This window comes from Nelusetta ayraudi, unplaced genomic scaffold, assembly GCF_046127955.1.
Source record: "Nelusetta ayraudi isolate G7.1 ecotype Tasmania unplaced genomic scaffold, CSIRO-AGI_Nayr_v1 ptg000221l, whole genome shotgun sequence".
NCBI lineage: Eukaryota > Metazoa > Chordata > Actinopteri > Tetraodontiformes > Monacanthidae > Nelusetta > Nelusetta ayraudi.
Genome location: NW_027466270.1, coordinates 498,613 through 516,971, shown reverse-complemented (window position 1 = coordinate 516,971; position 18,359 = coordinate 498,613). Strand labels below are relative to the sequence as shown.

Below are 18,359 nucleotides of genomic sequence, written 5' to 3'. Positions count from 1 at the left end.
TCTAATAGAATAAATACTCGGGAATCGTTGCGGTGTTCTCCAGTGGTCTCCTGACAGAAGCTTCTCTGTTAGCTAAACATCGTTTCTCTCTTCTACACGAGCACAAACTGGAAAACCCCAACGCAACCGACGACAAAGCCCTCGCAGGTCATCGCGGGGCGATTAGCACGTCGCTAGCCTCGATTTGCTTCACGGTATTTTGCCGACCCAGCTGTTCCCCTCTCACTCCGTCCACGCGTGCCCCCCCCTCATAGCAGATTCCTGAATCCCGAACCCACCCATCGCGCTCCTCGCCGCGCATCGATCTCTCACAGCGGTAGTCCGGGCAGATGTTTGCACCCGATTTACCACCCGGCCCGGCTGCCTAGCGGGGGAGGCTACGTCTCGGACTGTAACCCAGCTGTGCGTTTGTCCGATTGTGTGTTTGTGTGTGTGTGTGTGTGGTTCACAAGGCGACCCCAGCTGGCTGGCGGACTTTGTTCCCTCTCCCAGCCAGTCTGGACGCTTCCAGTTAGCTTCCAGTGTCCCACGATTATGAGTCAGGCATGCCCAAAACCTCCTCCCAAAACCGGGCCCTGTGGCCTTGATCGCGCAGGAGATACTGAACCGACTCCCTTCTTCCCAGTCTGTGTGTGTGTGTGTGTGTGTGTGTGCATGCGCCTCATTCTTGCCTTTAAAAGCTTCCTTCCTTCCCGTAAATGAAAGGCCGCCTTTGTGCGCGGCTCTGCCCTCTATACTTTAAGATAATGTGCGCCTCCATGTGAAGCTTTGCCTGTTTTTTCGTACTTTACAAAAAGTGGTCACGCCAATAGCTTCAGGTTTTATCCACCACCGCTCTGTTTCCCACTCTTCGCTCTTCTCTAGCATAATCTCCCTTTTGTCCGCGGTGTGCATTAGACCGCCGGCGGTTTTTTTTTTTTACATTTTTTTTGTTTTTCAACGAGAGCCCTGAAGAGGCCGCAGCGGCGCCGTCGGCCGGTTTCAGGCGCCGCAAAAGGCGCTAATGCGGCGGAGTCGTGCGTGCGACTGCGCGACCCGCTCGCCCGTGCTAACCCATCTGTTCGAGAGAGCGCACATCTCCCGTCGTTTGACGCTTTGCTGGGCACGTACAACAGCTCGCGCACACGGGTCACAATTGAGAGTGGGGGGGGTATCGCCCCGGAGCGGCGGCCACGTTAGCGCGTCCGGGTCGACTGGAGAATCCTCCTCCCCTGCCTTCTCCAACATCAACGTCTTGGCTTTTTTTTTTTTTGGACGCCGATATGGCCACGCCTGCCCCGATTAGCGTTTCCTTGTTTTTATTTTTTATTTTTTTCCCCGAGCTCGGAGGTCCGTTTGCCGCGCGTCAGTGACGCACATCCCACGTTCCGCATTCCTTCTTTGTGTGTCGCAGTCGTCGTTCTCGTTTGCCGCCACGCTAGACGACTGCGGGCGACGGCTGACGGCAGCTGGCAGGTTGATGTGCCGAAGCGAGCTTTTCGCATGGTTTTCTTTTTTTTTTTTTTTTTTTTGGAGCCGAAAAAAATACAAGCTCTTGACAGATTGGCAGAAAAAGTTGTTTTTCCTTTTTTTTTTTTTTTTTTTTCGCTCCTCCAGCTCGCTGCAGATGTTTCGTTCTTTCATTCCCTTGACCGACCGCCTGTGGGTCCCTTTTTTTGGGGGGGGGGCTGAGTCAGCAGTAGAACAGCCGGAACAGTGGACACTTTATCGTGCGAGGGCCTAATGCAAAAAATAATGGCGCGTTTGTCCGGTTGAGTGTCCTTAAAGTGCGAGTGGCCCACAATCGAGCCGGAACAACGGCTTCACTGTGTGCGCAGTCGACTGGCCAGCTGAAGTTTTTATGGGTTTTGTTTTGTTTTGGTTCTCTTGTGTGTCCTGCTGATGTTTTTGAGCCAGTTTCTTGGTGTGTCCGGCTCCTACCTAGCAACCAACCCCTTTCTCTGGCTGCAGAGGGGGGAAAAAAAGTTGTTCACTTTCAGACCGTACACGGTCATGAGTATGATGAAAAAAGCAGCCTCACCTTGGCGAAGCACGACATTTGTGTTTTATTGCCGGCCGCGTCTTCGCATTGCCAAAGAACACGGGGAAAACAACAGAGTGAGAAGTAGCAATGTAGCGCATGTAGCGATGGTCTGGCGAGGCTTCTGACCAAGTAAGGAGCAACAATCTTGACTTAAAAAAAAATTTAAAAAAAAATCACATAAATTTGCTTGGTGTACTTTCAAAACCAAGCAGTCTTTCAAATGTTGTTTCCCCCCCCCTCCCCCGAAACTTTAAAGACTCTTTTGATGCATCGAATACATGAATGATATATGAGGAATGGGACAAAAAGCTTGTTTTGAAGAAGTTTTGTGCTGAGAGAGGCTTTTTATCTTTGTTTTAAGCAAAGTTTGTTTTGTTTTTTTCGTCGAATGTATATTTGATCGCTTTAAACCTACGTTGACACACGTCATGTCACGCAGTCTGTCAACAAATTTCAGGGCGTCGGTCTTCTTTTGCGCCGTGCACGTCTTCGCTCAGCAAGCAGCAGCAGCCCATTTTCACACCGGGACGCAGGTCCGCTGTTTGTTAGCCGAAGAGCATTATTTGGTCATTTGCCGCGCCCGTCTTCCTGGCACAAAACGTATCGATTAGTGTAAGAGCTGGCTTCACAGCAGTGGCAAAACAGCTGCGTGGACACGGTGCAGGGCAGTGACACACACACACACACACACACACTCCTGAGAAGAAAAAAAAAAAAAAAAAGCCCAGTGTTGTTGTGATTTCAGCATTAGTCTGCTCAAAGTGTAGCATTAACCGGAGGCTTTTCTTGAGGTCTTAAGCCATTTTGTCGTTTCGGCTCAGCTCACCTCAGAAGCCTTAGCGTTAGCATCGGCGACGTTTCACACGTTACGCTAACGCGAGCGGAGACAAAAACACAAAGAGGCGCTTTTCACCTAAAGGATAAGTGTTTCCCCCCCACATGCGCTATAACGTGCGCGCCGCGCGTAATCTCTCTGCATTACTGGCGGAGTCGCGCCACTCTGGGTTTATCTGAAGCCATCGGGCAGGGCGCTGGTCCCTTGCGGCGCAGCCAGCTAGCAGGAAAGCCTGCGCGTTAGAAGTCTGAGTGGCCCGACGCCTCCGCGGGTCCGAGGAGTTCCGACTGTATCAGATCCCAGATGGGCTATCAGATGAACTCCCTGCGCAAGGATAGAGACAACGCAGACTGGGCGCAGCTCAGACTCACTCGCATTACTCCGTTACTTCTGCCGGCGCCGCTCGCTGCTAACTGAGTTTCCATCGAGCCGACCGCCCGGCACTGATCTCAGACCAGGTGGATCAGAGCTTGGCTCCATGTCCAGGCTGCTGTTCCAAGATAGTTTATGCATAAGTGCTCTGATGTGAAAAAAAAAAATCTACATGAAATGCTCTCCAGCAACATTTTTTTAATGACGGTAGCAGCCAAATAGCTATTTGGGAAAGTTTAGCGGCAGTGGAGGTTGACGGGAGCGCTGAAGAGACGCGGAAACAGATGTTACCGACCAAGCTTTTGGGGTTTTAGCGCTTTCTGCTTTTCTTCCACTGCTTTTTAATTCATCCAATTGAACTTAAAAGCCCTAAGATTGAGACTGACCGGCTGTCGCGTGTCTGTCTCGTCCGTGTCCGACTACGAAAAAACAAAGCACACGGTGTTCAGAACGGGTCGACTTTTGCCCTTTCAAAATGTCGTACTGCGGTCTTTAGCAGGAGAGATTTCCTTTCAAACAGCGTTTGTCTTGATGCCAAGCCTCCCAACCAGTTGGGCATGAGGTATCGCAGTGACAGCGCGGCCGACAACATTTCCTCTCCGTCTCCGACGAGGTCTCGAGGAAAGCGCTACTCTATAGCCGGAGCTTTTCAATTATGTATTTCACTCCAGGGGCTTTATATAGTCCTCCTGTCTGTCTGTCTGTCTGCCTGCCTGCCTGCCCGTGGGAGCAGACGGAAGTGGGTGAAGGATCAGAGCCAGAGCCTGTGCATCTCCTCTTGTTTAGTGTGAAACGTGTAGGTGTCCTGAACGAAGCCCAGCGGAGCAACAGAGTGAGCAAGAATTGTGAAAACAGATAAACCGGGGAAGGAAGAATCAAGAAACAACGGCTGGTTTTTCCGCCTGCGTGGTTTTTTATGCAAATTTCTTTGCTATTGTGTCACGCGGAGGGTAATGAAAACCGGTTTTTGATGTGACCATCAAACTGAGATGCTTGTCATTTGCACCCCCCAGCTCTCGGGTTTCCTCAGCACCGCGCGTAGCATACGTCCGCCGATAGGGAGAGCAAAATATTCCGCGGCGTCTGTGTAAAAAAAAAAAAAATGAAATGAAATAATGAATTTCTTCCCTGCGGACCACCGTCCAGGCTCTCAACCTTCCAAGTTGCACGTTGCCAGGGCAACTGCCTCGCATTGTTTCCAGTTTGCCAACTCCACTCCCGCGTTTCACACCGCCACCATCCGACAACACTGCCAAGGTTTTTTTTGTTTTGTTTTTTTTTTTTTTTTTTTTTTTTACGCATGATGGAAACGCACCTGATTTGCATATCATTCAAACACGTTCGAGGCGTACCGAGAAAGCGCACGAATCACAAGATTTTTCCTGTAGGAAGAAAACTGCACACTCAACATGCAGCTAAAATCACAAATGGCCTCTTTTTAAATGCAGTTTCACTGCTCAAGCTGCTGCACTTTGGCTGGAGGGACCTCCCAGCCAAAGTCAGCGGGTGGCGCTGAACCTCCTCCCCAAATGAGGCGGGCGGCTCAGACCTCCGTCCTGATGTAAACTCTCCCCTGATTAGCAACAGTCCACAGCTGAGCGTCCGCTGCACAGGTGCAGCTCGTTGACCTTGACGAGCAGCCTGAGCCATGACTTGGGTTTTTTTACTTTTCAACTGAATCGACCCGTTGAAAAATAGATATATTCCATATATATATATACACAAATATATGTATACATAAATATATATATATATATATATACACACACACACACACACACATATATATGTACACACACACACACACACACACACACACACGTATACATATATATACATATATACATACAAGATGAGAGTGTGAGAAAGGTCACTGATGAAGAAGTATGATGATGATGATGATGCTTTTAAGGCCACCCGTCACCTTACCGGACGGCTTTTCACTCTCATTATTGTCATAAATGGACGACGACACTCTGCTCGGGTCTGACAGGCTCCGCTCGCCACTTCCTGTCCCACTTCCTGTCCCACTTCCTGTCGGCTCTCGTCCCAACGAGAGAGCAATTCTCATTTGTCCCTTTGAACAACATTCTCACGTTTCCAATGCGCAGCTTTAAAGTGCGAGGGGTTGTTGTTTTTCCTCGGTGGATTTCTACCCAGCAAACCCCCCCCCCCCCCCAACCAAACCACCCCTCCGCTTTGGTTGTTAGCGAGACATAAATTACCAACTCCCCAAATAAATTCCTTCCCCACCACCACAACCGCTGCCGCCGCCACCTCATCTCACCTCTTTTTTGACTCGCTCCGTGTTCTGCCCGGTATCCGGGCGTCCAATCACCAGGCAGCGTCAGGAGCAAACACACCTCTGCTGCAGCTCCGCTGTTAAGAGAGGGGGGAAAAAGAAGAAACTAGAAGCTGTTTCGCCGTTTTGTAGCTATTCTTTTTTTTTTCTCTCTCCTGCTCTCGCCGTTTCCTTTCGAATGATTGAGTTTTTGCGGATGAGTGTGTTCACCAGAGAGCGAGAGAGAGAGAGAGAGAGAGAGAGAGAGAGAGCGAGAGAGAGAGCGAGAGAGAGAGAGAGAGAGAGAGAGAGAGAGTCGAGATAGTTATCCTGTCCTCACTGGATTGCGGCTTTGACAATAAAAAAAAAAAAAAGAAGCTGGCTGACTGCACGGAGCATGTGATTGCTAATCTGTTAGCGCAGCATTTTCTGTTTGTTTGTTTTTTTCTTTCTTTTTTTTCCCTGGAATGCTTCTCTTTCCAATCCGCGGAAGAGATGTACTGGGCGCCACACGGACACACACACACACACACGCACGCACGCGCAAAACAAAAGGACTACATGGGATTAGTGTGTAAGCCGTCCACAGGGGGCACTATTAGCAGCCTGCTCTCACCCGCCACAGTAGCTGGTTGACCCCCCCCTCGGCGTGCCACCGGCCCGGGTGTCACGGGTTGGATGTCGGTGCTGCCAGCTCGCCCACCGAAAGCCCATTCAGCTTTTCTCGCCCACTCGCCCTGGCGAGCTAGCCGCTAGCTCGTGAGCTTTGTTGTTCGTCACGACTCAAAGGGCCAAAAGCACCGGCAGCTGCCTTTAATGCGCCTGAAGCGCAATTTGAAGGTTCTCAGAGCAAGCGTTTCTGTTCCAGATAGTTCTTGAAACGGCTCCAGGAAATGAGTCATCACTAACACTCTGAGGCCGCGAGATTGCCTCGCGGAATCTCAGAGGTCCGTCTCATCTACTACCAGTCTGATCATGAGCAGGTGACTCAGCTTCCCAGTCAGTAGTCACCTTGTTGGACCAGTTTGCTGCCTTAACTGGGCCAAATTGTTCTTTCTTTCATTCTTTAGAGACAGTGTGGAGGGTTCCTGCTGCAAGAGAAATCTTGCAATCTTGATCTTCCTGCCACTCTGCAAAATAGCACTTTACCTTTTTTGCAGCATTTTACGCTTTCCAACGCAGGTCGACCCAGACTTTATCAAAGCTTTATTCTGTGAATTAATCCCACGTGGCTTCACAGGACACATAGTTTCCTCTCGGAGCTTGACGGCAGCAGAAGCGCGTGAGACAAAGTCCCAGACTTCGACGCCGGTCGTCCTTCCGTCGTCTTCACACTCTTCGCAGCCGCCGTGAGCTAATCCCGCTAATGTGTGCGACGCATATGTTCCCACTCCATCACTTCCTGACGTTGCTCTCACTCTCTCTCTCTCTCTCTCTCTCTCTCTCTCTCTCTCTCTCTCTCTCTCTCTCTCTCTCTCTCTCTCTCTCTCTCTCTCTCTCTCTCTCTCTCTCTCTCTCTCCTCCCTCTCAACTCGCAGATCTCATCTGATGCCAAGGCTGAAGGAGTCTCGCTCCCATGAATCGTTGCTCAGCCCCAGTAGTGCAGTGGAAGCCCTGGACCTAAGCATGGAGGACGAGGTCGTCATCAAGCCCGTTCACAGCAGCATCCTCGGGCAGGACTACTGCTTCGAGGTGAGGGCCGCCCACGCGGAAAGGTTCACTTTTCACCCAGGAACATAAACGCATCAATGCAAAGTAGTCGAGTGACAGAAATAAGCCACGGAATGAATACGCAGTACTACGCTGCCAGCGCTCAGTAGTCGTTCGGCCTCTCGGACTGTCAGCGCTCACCACTTTGGTTCCTGGAGACAAAATCAAAGCGTTCAGCTGAGTCTCACTTTGTCGTCGTCGACTGGAACCAACTGTGCCAACCTTGGTAGCTGGCGGCGAAGACGAGCTGACGCTAGTAATGGTCAGTCCTGCTGCGCGTCTGTTGGAGCTTCTAAAAAAGCAAGAACAGCAACACGTTTGCCAAGAATTATTTCAGTGAAGATTTCATTGATATGCCGCGGGGGCCAAATTACTGGGTCCGCTGAAGTTTTCCCTTTAGTTGACCCGGTTCCCCTGGACAAGTAGTTGTTGTTTTGTTTTTTGAGAGAGTTTTTTTGTCATTTTCCTGCTCTTGTTTAGCTTTTTTTGTCGGCAGCAATTACTCGTGCGGATCCTTTTCGACATTATTATCAGCGACGAAAAATGTCAGAAATGCACTCCCAAAAGAACTGCAAAATGTATAATTTCAAGGCTGCAAACAGCAGCTTCTGCGATTCATTATTTATTTCCCTTGACTGATTATTGTCATTATCCTTCGAAACAGGGGGTGGGGGAGTGAAAGTAAAAAAAAAAAAACAGAAAAAAACAGAAAAACAGACCCGGTATTACCAATGCATTAACTGAGAGCACAGGAAGCAAGTGGCTCTCCGAGAAACTTCTAAAGGTCATCGCAGGCGTGCCGCCAAGGAAAGTGCAGCGTCTTGATCAGCCGCTTCCGAAGGCTAATTATCGCCCCCCCCAAAAAAAAAGCCTAGAAGCAGATCGCTTGTCCATAATAAAGGTTATGACACTCGGTTCGCAGGAGGGACCTCCAGCAAGCCTCTAATTAATGGGAGCGTCTCGGTCGGAGCTGCCGGTTGCGACCGGCGGCGTCGGATGCGGTGGAAATGAGGAACTTTTTGGTCCTTTGGCTAATTGCTGTCGGCGCAAGCGTGTTCTGCATTTGGTTCTGCGGTTTGATGGAGCGTCGGGCGATATTTAAAAACTGGCCTCGGCCTCTTTCCCGTCGGCGGAAGCCTTAACCTTTGGTCCTCTCTCCCTTCTCTCAGGTCACCACTTCCTCGGGGAGCAAATGTTTCTCCTGCCGCTCGTCAGCCGAGAGGGACAAATGGATGGAGAACCTGCGGAGGGCGGTGCAGCCCAACAAGGTAGCCCTGCCGCGCGGTTGTGGTTGCGGGGGCGGAAGGCGTCGTGTCGCAACACCTCGCCGCAGGGCCTGCGACGCAGATTGAAGTGAAGCCGCTAACCAGGAAAACGACGCAATGTTGATACTGTCGGCGCGCACGAGCAGAGGGCGCAACGAAAATAAAACGTGACGCTTGGCACCGTCTCCGACAAACACGGCTCTGCCAACAAGACGTAAATCCCAAAGTGTCATTCATTTCGTTTTCCCCCAAAAGATACATCTCAAAACCGCAGATGCCCTCATATCTTTTGGCAAGCGTGTGCAACATCGGTCTCTCTTTGACTCAGACTGTCTTTTTCCACTTACCAATAAAAGGTTGGCAAAAGTGAAGATGCTATGTATAAATTTGAAAATATACAACTTTTTTTATCTTCAGTACGTTAAAATTATTTGAGAAGCACTGATCCCACCACAGGCATTAGCTGAGAGCCACGTACACTCTCTGTAACTCAATTAATGACCCACAAGGAGGAGCTACACAAGGCGGAGGGGGTAGAAAACAAATACTCGCACGCCTTTGTTTGCAGTGGAGGACTCGGCAAGACTCGGCCTGCTCTGATTTGTGGTTTGCAGGTCAGTGTTTGTTATGACCCCGCCCCTGGAGCAGCTCGAGGCTTTGCTGCTGTTGGGAAGTCGGGCCGAGGAAACGCCAAAGAGTTTGCAAAAGCAGCCGGGCGGTGAGCCGCCTGTCTGCGGGAGAGTAAATAAATCAGTCATTAAGAGCTGTCATCACATCGCCCGGCACGCACGATTTAGCTTTGAATTGGAAAAATGATTTCTGGCTATTATCGCAATCCGGGAGTCTGAAGCGACTGAAGCGAGACCTCGCCGAGGGCTTTGCTGCGCTGAAACACAGGCGGAAGAGCCGAGGAAAAAAACTGTTTTTATCATGGAAGGCTTTAACTTTAGCACCCTGGATAGATTAGCCACGACGATCCCCTTCTTTTAGTTCCCGCCCTCGATGCCGCTCGCCCTTCCAGTGAACCACAGGGTGACCCGGCAAGCGCCAGGTACTGGAATCTCTCTGGTGGCGAGAGTCTCGGAAAACGAACACGTTTCTCCGTCAATGTAACTATTAGCTCCTCTCCTTCTTTCTCTTCCAATCTTCAGAGCAATCACGAGTAAAGGGGCCAGTAATATATACGGCGCACTCTCGGGGAAGGGAGGAGGACCAGCTGATGATATAACAATGAGTCAGCACTCATGCTGAAAAATAATAGTGGGATTTTTTTTTTTTCAACCGCTTTTGAGAAGTTGAAATAAAGCAATCTCACTTTTCTGACGTCTGCCTGTCTTGGAGAAGAAAAAGATTCTAAAGTCGACATTACGAAGCAATTGAAGTGTGAATTAGAGCAGTAATTCAGTGGAGGGGTACGGGGCTGTTCTTCAAGATTTCAGTGATTGCGTTGAAAAGAGATCGATATCGGAGACCTTTCTTGAACCGCCTCCCCTTGTCTGCCGCAGGACAACAGCCGGCGGGTGGAGAACCTGCTGAAGCTGTGGATCATCGAGGCCAAGGACTTGCCGGCCAAGAAGAAGTACTTCTGCGAGCTGTGCCTGGACGACTCGCTCTACGCCCGCACCACCTGCAAGCTCAAGACCGACAACGTCTTCTGGGGCGAGCACTTTGAGTTCAACAACCTGCCGCCGGTCAAGAGCATCACGGCGCACCTCTACAAGGACACGGACAAGAAGAAGAAGAAGGACAAGAACAACTACATCGGACTGGTCAACATCCCCGCGGCGGCCGTGACGGGGCGGCAGTTCATGGAGAAGTGGTACCCGGTCAGCACGCCCACCCCGCCCAAGGGCAAGGCGTCGGGGCCGATGATTCGGATCAAGGCCCGCTACCAGAGCATGAACATCCTGCCCATGGAGATGTACAAGGAGTTTGCAGAGTACACCACCAACAACTACATGCTGCTGTGCTCGGTGCTGGAACCGGGCATCAGCGTCAAGAACAAGGAGGAGATGGCGTGCGCGCTGGTCCACATCCTGCAGAGCACGGGCAAGGCTAAGGTCAGTACCGGTCACGGCCACCGGGGGGGAGTTCGCGGGGGTTCGGTTCATCGTGGCTGCAAATAGTCTGTAGCTGCGATGGATTTCCTGATTGCTGGTTTTGTCGACTCGTCCGGGGTGTTGTGTCACCACGGTAACACAGGTGTTTGCGCAGGTGCCTGAGTGGGAGTGGCTTCGGTTTCGGAAACAGCATTTGCGAAAGCAACCTGTGCTGAGACGGGCTGAGATACCCTCCTGCTCCCCAAATGACTCGGCCTGCTGTCTCTTTCTCAACAATCCCAGCCAATTGGCAGCCGACTGACTGAAGCCACTCCCACAGCGGTGCCTTTTGCTAAAACCGAACAGATATACTGCGCGTTACCAGGGCAATGTAGCACATTGTCTCGCCCCGCTTTCATCCGTAGATACTCAGGGAGTGGTGGTAGACATTTGAAATGGACGGACTGAAGAAAAAATAATCTTTACCTGGGGAGCTCTTCCACCCACTGCGAACCCCTGACCCCCGACCTCACTCCCACCCTGCAGCTGCAGCGCACAGCAGACAAAAAGCCCAGACAGACAGACAGACAGACAGACAGACAGACAGACAGACAGGTGGTTTCCTACCAGCCAGTATTACATTTTTAAACTCCGGCTAATCCCTCGCACGCACTCTGCGGCATACCGACGCAGGCAGGACGGGGCAGGCGGAAGCGTGGGGGGGGGATTAGTCTAGCGCAGCGGGAGTCGAGCCTTTCATGACAGCGGGGGCTGCCGGGGGGGGGTCACATGGTCCGCCATGCATCCGACAAAACAGCTGCACTTTTGCCCAGCGTTTCGCCAGCTGGAGAAGCCCGACGCTGGAGCAAAATGTCAGAACCGGGCTTCCCCTTCTCCCCGACCACCCGGCCCGAGTGGTGTTCGCTAGTCAGACGCTGCGGTTCTGATAGCAAGTCGTGCGTTTCTTTTCTTTTTTTTATTTTTATCCTTTTCCAAGAGCAGTGGTGGGATTTTTTTTTTGCCAGTCGGACTCGGACACAGTTCTTTGTAATTGTGGGTTTCGCTCTGAGGCCGCCGTCTCTTTTCGACTTCCTCCACGAGATGGATCGTCGTCAGCCGTCGTCATCAGTGCAGCTCTTCCTCAGAAGCGCTCGTCCTTTTTGTTCTCTCTGCCCTAAAATAAGCGTCGTCATGCACTTGAAACGTCTCGCTGTCTCCGTTTTTTTTTTTTAAACTCTCGTCAGTGGCAAGTGATGACTCCTCCTCGCCCGCCTGTGATGAACGGCGGGTGCTTAAGAGCCGATGTCTCTCCACGCCGCCAGCTCGGGGAGCGATCTCGCCGCTGATTGATGTGCGAGGGAGGAGGCCCGCGGAGGCCGTCGTCGCATCCTTAATTACTTTTAATTAATCCACCTTCGCGGCTGGGCTCTTAAAACTTTTGCTTCCCTCTCTCGCTTCCCCCGGCGAGTCGCTCTTCCTCTTTCGCACGGGAAACACGGCCGCGGCGTGTTTCACAGCTGATCACAAGGCAATCATTTATCGCATCTTTGCTCGAGAGGAGGACGTTTGACGAAATGTTCTTTTGATTTGGCGAGGACGTCAAGCACGGCTGCTGCTGCTGCTGCTGCTTTGCAGGGCGTGAAAAAAAAAAAAAGCCACACTCAAATGGAATCTTCAGGGGCCAACGTGAGGTGCGGTAATCATTCAAAGATGTCAAAATGTCAAGTGTCAGTGCCCCCACCTCCACCACCAATGCGAACAGGCTCTAGTCACTCGACAGCCGGGGAACGCCCTTAAGTGCGGCGCCCCGACGGAGAGAGGAGTCACTCCAGGCCGAGCGGTGACACTCCGACCTCTCGCACTTAAAACATTGCGAGGACTAATTAGGTTGTCCGCCGCTTCAAACGCATCCAGGCAAAGCTTTTTCCCACTTCTTCAAGCCAGTGCTTGCCAATTTGGGTGCAGCCTTTGAAGAAAAAAAACAAAAAAAAAAAAAACAGAAGTTTTGTTTTTTTTTGTAATGAAGCAACGCTAGCTGAGCGAAGGCTTTAAAAAAAAAAAAAAAAGGTCTGGCGAGTTTTTCCCGGAAAATTGGTCCCACATTGCATTGTGGCGCATCTCCAACCAGGTGTTGGCTCCTCCCACTGAGCCAACACCTGGTTGGACCAACCGCTTTTTAAGGCCAATAAGGGATCAGCTCTAAACCCCACTGTATTTTTGCACGCAGCTTCTTCACGGCGGGTAAAATTTGCTAAATTCTTTGTCTGATTCGTCAGACGTCTTGTTGTCGCAATATGCACGGCAGCATGTTTCACCCTCCGGTCCGTGCCCCCCCGGCCCCCGACTGAAACCAAAACTCGCAATCGGGCGGAAGCATCTCTGACCAAGGGTGCACGCAGAGGACACAAACGTTGGAAGCGGCAACAATGAAAAAACTGGGCCTCGGCCGCGCGGAGAAGTTTCTCGTGGAAATATCCACTCCTGGCTCGAGTCCTCGCCGTTATTGATCCAGTCTCGTCGACGCCCTCGGCCCCCTGAGCCGGATTATGTTCTAATTCCGGTTCGGCTCCTCTCCTTCGCCATTGTGCCGCTGAGGATTTACTAGGCCGGGGGAGTGGAACCGTGCAGCGTGAGAGTCTCTTCTCAAACTGTCCCAGCGTGAGCATTTCTTTTTTTCTTTTTTTTTTTTTGTCTCACTTGTCTTGTCATCGGTGCAGAGCAATGCTCCTCTCCTCAGCAGCTGGGCCCGGTCTGTCGCATGTGAACTATCAGGTGTTGACAAGTGCGCCGGAGCCACGAAGAGAAGCGTCTTGTGTTCCTCTTCTTCTTCTGTCCGTCGCGAGAAACAAACAAACCGACGAACGCGTCAGCTTGTGAAGCTCTCCCTTCCAAATTAGGCTCTCTGTGAGGGCCAGAGATCTGATCAAACTCCAGAACCGGGACGCCGAGGCAAAGCACCCGCAGCACGCTCCTCTGAAAACTCCGACTACAAAAGGAGCCCGTCATCTCCTCAGACTTTAAATAATTCCGTCGTGATTTTCGCCGGCTATCCGCCGGCTGCCTGCAGAGACGGAAAAGCGAGAGCAGGGGAGGAGATGGAGAGGTGGTGGGGGTGGCGGTGGGGGGGGACGGGGGGGGGATCAAAACGGGTTTAGAAGAGGGAAAAAAAAGAAGGAAGAAGGCTTTGACAGTGACTGAGAATATGAGGCCAAAATGTATCGTCGGCGTACAGCGGAATGTCTGGCGGGCTGAGAAACATGGAGGACGAAGCCCAGAGAATCGATCTCAAAGTCCCTCGCTCCTCCCGTCTCCTCGGCACATCAGTGACTCATTAAGTTGATGCTTTCCATCGATAGGCGACAGCTGTTTGTTTTTTTTGTTTTTTCCCTTTCCCAGTCTTGCGCATCGGGGTATCGTGGGAAACACAGATAAAACGCAGAGATGGCTCGGAGAAAAACAATACCGCAGAATGTATGGGATAAGACCAAAGAAAATCAATGTGTTCTTCAAAGGAGTAACATACAAAGTGATTTTCTCCATTTCTCCGTTTCCTTGGCAGCATATTGAGCCGAGTTCACCGTGGCCTGCTTTAGTAGAACAGTTTTTAGAAACTCGCCTGGAGGCAAAGGCCTGATAGCGATTCTTCCTCTTCTTTTATTTTCATAAGTTCCAATGGCTTCGGTGGTCATTTTCTGTGGACTTTTTCTCACGTACCATCACCAGCCATGGCTTACATTCTCCCCTCACAATTGGCAGGACTGGTGCCATTCTAAACCGTAAGCGAGGTCAATGGTCATCATGTAAAAAGTCGTCGCAAGGCCACCTTTGAAAATGTTCCCTCTCTAAATGTTTTTGTCACAGTCAGAAGATCGTGGGTTCGATCGATGGAGTTTGCATGTTCTCCATGCGTCTGCCTGTTTGCCTTTGATTGTTTCTATGTGGCCCTGCGACTCGTCCAAGGTGTCCCCCTGCCTTCGCCCTATGACAGCAGGGATTGGCCCCAGCAGACCCCTGCCACCCTAAGCTCAGGGAGAAGCGGGTATTCAATGTGGATGGATGGATGGATGGATGGGATTTGTTGAAATCAATCACCCAAACAAATATAAAAAGTTATTTTAAGCTAGCGTCAACGCTGCCAACATCAATATCAAACCTGTTAGCATTAACTAGCCTTGGCTTGACACTGGACTCGTACACAGAACACACGAAGCTAGCATCTGCAGACACAGAGAGCCAAATCCTCACATGGCTGCCGCCATAATTGTCTGACGCATTAGAGGCGAAGCTGTGGGAGCTGCATGGCCTTGTGATTTCCGTGCCGCTGATGGAGGGAGCCGCATCCGTTTTTCCTTGTCCTCCGGTTCCCTCCGCCAGGCCCAATGTGACCCTTACAGGAAGAGCTGCAGGCGACAGCGCTGTAATACTAGCCACCGGTCTCCCGGGAGGGTGGGGAGGCAGAGGGATGGATGGAGTGGCTGGACTACTTCCTGTGTCCCCGCCCCCAAGTCTCCCTCCTCCATGTCACCTCTGGCTGGTCAAAAAATAAATAGGATTATTGATCAGTGGGATTCTTAATGTTACAGCTTCTTTATATATGTCCCTTTTGCCTTTGTGTTTGCTCCCCTGCCTCACATCTAATACAACACTCCAGTTTCTAAGCCAACCCTCAAAAACACACTCACACTCACCTGAATATCAACACCAGGCAGCAATAGGTAATTTCCATTTTTATTTGTTATTGTAATGAATCCCATTAGTTCCACACTCCATGAATTCTGCAAGAATGTATTATTATTGTTTTTTCTTGTTTCTTTGGGGGAAGGGGGGGGGGGCGTGGGGGGGGTTTCCTTCAGTGCCACACAATGAGAACGAGCGTGTGTGGCCAAATTTCAAAATGAAAAACAAAACAGCTCCAGCTCTGCTGGATATGGCTGGAGTGCAATACACCAAGAAAAACAGCTGTCTTCCCAGCAGGGGCAAGTACAAAATGGTGAATATTTCATTAAATGAGTAGGATCGACATCCCACACACATCGCTGGGGCAACCCAAACCCGCTGCAGAAAACTGGATGACAGCCGTTGGAACATTGTGGAGTAGCAACAAGAGCGAAAAAGTATATTTTTCTTCAAAGTGCCAAGAGAGCGACACTCTGGCTTGGCCACTGACTTAGTCGCATGCTGCTCGTGCCGAGTCCCTAATAAAGTGGCCACCGGCCACTCCAGCAGGTCGCCTGCGCCACGTCCCAGTTGCTGCCCTGTAATTGGCCCATTAGCCATTCATGTAACCAGGTGATTGAACATCAACCCCAATCAAGTGGCCGGTGAGTGTGCGCTTTCGTTCTCATCACACATGACACAACAACCGGGTCAGTACGTAAAAAAAAAAACATTGCAGGCTGCGAACATCTCATGAGATCATCGGCATATTCGGTGATGACGTCGACCTCATTGTTTCAAGCCGCTCTGACTCACTCAGGCAGCGTCAAACTTCTCCTCCCCACTCCGATCTCTCTTTGTGAACCTGTCGAGACATTTTGGTGGGTTTCGCTGCTTCACGTTGCCATAGAAACGCGGGTGAAAAAAATCTGATCAGGTGCGACGCAGAAACGCGCTTTTCTTTTTTTCTTTTCCGTCTTCCCTACAAATCTGAAAGAATGATAAAAGACAAAACTGTGATCTCATCACAACCTCTGGGTTTATGTGGCTTCACCTTCAGAGTGTCCACACGGTGCTGTTGGAACACAGCCAAAGAGAGTGTGTGTGTGTGTGTGTGTGTGTGTGTGCGTGTGGTACTGCAGCTAGCGGTGATTAGATTGCTTCGGTGTTCACGAGGATGTATTGATGTTTTTCTTTTGGTCGCCGCACGCCGTCTGAGCTGAACTTCTCAACCTTTTCCGACCGCACTCGGCTGTCGGTGGGTTATTAGAAGTGATCAGCCGTGGCCCCATCATCCAGCCAGCTTCGTCCTCTGTGCACTGTCACTCTTTTTTTTTTTTTTTTTTTTTTTGGAAGCATGGCTTGGCCGATGAGATGTGGCAGCGATCCAGGGAGCGCTCCACTTGCACTTATTAACACTGGAGCGGAGGCGCGGCGGAAGGGAGGGGGGGAGGGTGGGAGGAAGGGAGGGAGGTGGCGGAAAAGCAAAAAGTGGAAAGAGAATCCGAGAGGTGCTGATGGGTTCTTTGCACCAATTATAGACACTTATTGATTCTCCAGAGCTTTTGTTGACGAGACGGATCGCCTCCGGGCATTCACGGGAAGCCTTTTCCTCTGCAGTGAGCACCGTGCAATGTCCGTCTTTAAGTTGCCCCTCCGCTGTGGCCCAAAGTAAATCACTAAAACAATGGAGGGCACTGACTCGTATGGTTCCCAGGGGGTGAAGCGCTGTCATTTAGAGGAGCCTTCGTCCTCACATTTCTATTATTAGTTTCCACTTCAAGATTGGTTTTGATGTCTGACAGCTTGATGCATCGCTGAAGACACACTGCAATCATTTTCGAGAGAGGAAAAAAAAAACCTCCCCATCAGTTTGTTGCAGGACACTCCTGGTCCAAGCTTGTGTTGTGTGGCCGTGACCAGGATACGCTCAGGACTGAGGACGTCAGAGAGACATCAGAGGCAGGACAGACGTTTGACAGACAAAGCAGGAAAGGGAGGTCAGACAGAGATGGTATGAACATCTTCAATATATCGGTAGAAGGCAGGACGCCTGGGGAGGGGGGGACAGTTGATGTGAGGGAATCACAGTGTGTGTATCCTCTTCTGTCTGCCCAGAGGAGAGAGAAACGGTGCTGGCATGCGTGCAAAGACACAGGCATGCTAAATTTGATAGAATCAAACAACTTCAGTGAGTTTCGGTCCCAGTCTGGATTCTGGCCGACCCAGCCCAGGGTTCGACCCCGCCGCTGTCGCTGCATGTTGTTATTCAGTTTCCAGATTTCCCCCTTCGCCCCAAAGTTGGCCGCCCCCGCCCGACATCCACGGAGAGTGTCGGAGACGGCGGCGGCTCTATTCCAGTCTCCCGTTTGAAAATGGTTCTGTCTCGTCTTTGATGTCCCTCCCCCCCCCCCTCCCCGCTGTCTGGTCCCCGCTGTCCTCTCTAGTCAGGCCATGATTCGCTCCGCCTCAGTGGCCACATAAGGAGTCCAGAGGAAGAAAGGAGGTCGTTGTGGCGTGCGGGGCAGAGTGTGGGGCAGAGTGTGGGGCAGAGTGTGGGGCAGAGTGTGGGGCTGGGGGTAAGAGGAGAAATCATAATTGGGATGACATTTTTTTCTTCCATTATAAAAACAAGAGTCCCGCTCTAATGATGGCATGCATGGGTGTCCACAGAACACTAAAGGTCAGGTGTCTCCAAGGCTTCTGTGTGTGTGCGTGTGTGTGTGTGTGTGTGTGTGTGTGTGTGTGTGTGAGAGAGAGCGAATCACGGTTATGTAACAAAGAATTGGAGCCATTAAAACTCTGAGTTTGAAGATTTCAACGCGCAACGATTTTATTCAGCCCGGTTCGTCGCCGTTCAAAGACATTCATCGGAATTGATTAGACTCAATTTAAAAGTACCTTTGGCAGCAATTATACTCTTATACCCCCGGTCAAGACTTTAAAGAGGGGTATTTTAATGTGAAATAGAAGAAATCAATTTTTGAAGGTTCACTTTTTGGCGAAAAGAAAAAATAAATCTGAATTTAATTTGCTTTAGTCTTCATAAAGGTGCTGTATTATTATTATTATAGCCATTTTAGGTCTTATTTATAAGACCTAATTCTGACAGGAAATACCCCCAAACCATAAATCCCCATGGAACTGCACGTTTAGCCCCGTGTTTAAGGTCGTCTCC

The 18,359-nt window shown here is 50.7% G+C and overlaps 1 protein-coding gene across 8 annotated transcripts in view; it reads left to right on the top strand.

Moving 5' to 3' along the window:
- The window catches only part of LOC142881874 (disabled homolog 2-interacting protein-like), a 98,273-nt gene that overhangs the window by 66,685 nt on the left and 13,229 nt on the right, over window positions 1-18,359 (top strand). For all 8 annotated transcript variants that reach the window (XM_076016285.1, XM_076016288.1, XM_076016287.1 and 5 more), the window contains 3 exons: window positions 7,050-7,203; window positions 8,391-8,489; window positions 9,992-10,546. In XM_076016285.1, coding sequence (XP_075872400.1) covers window positions 7,050-7,203; window positions 8,391-8,489; window positions 9,992-10,546 — 808 coding nt within the window. The remainder of the gene's footprint in view (window positions 1-7,049; window positions 7,204-8,390; window positions 8,490-9,991; window positions 10,547-18,359) is intronic.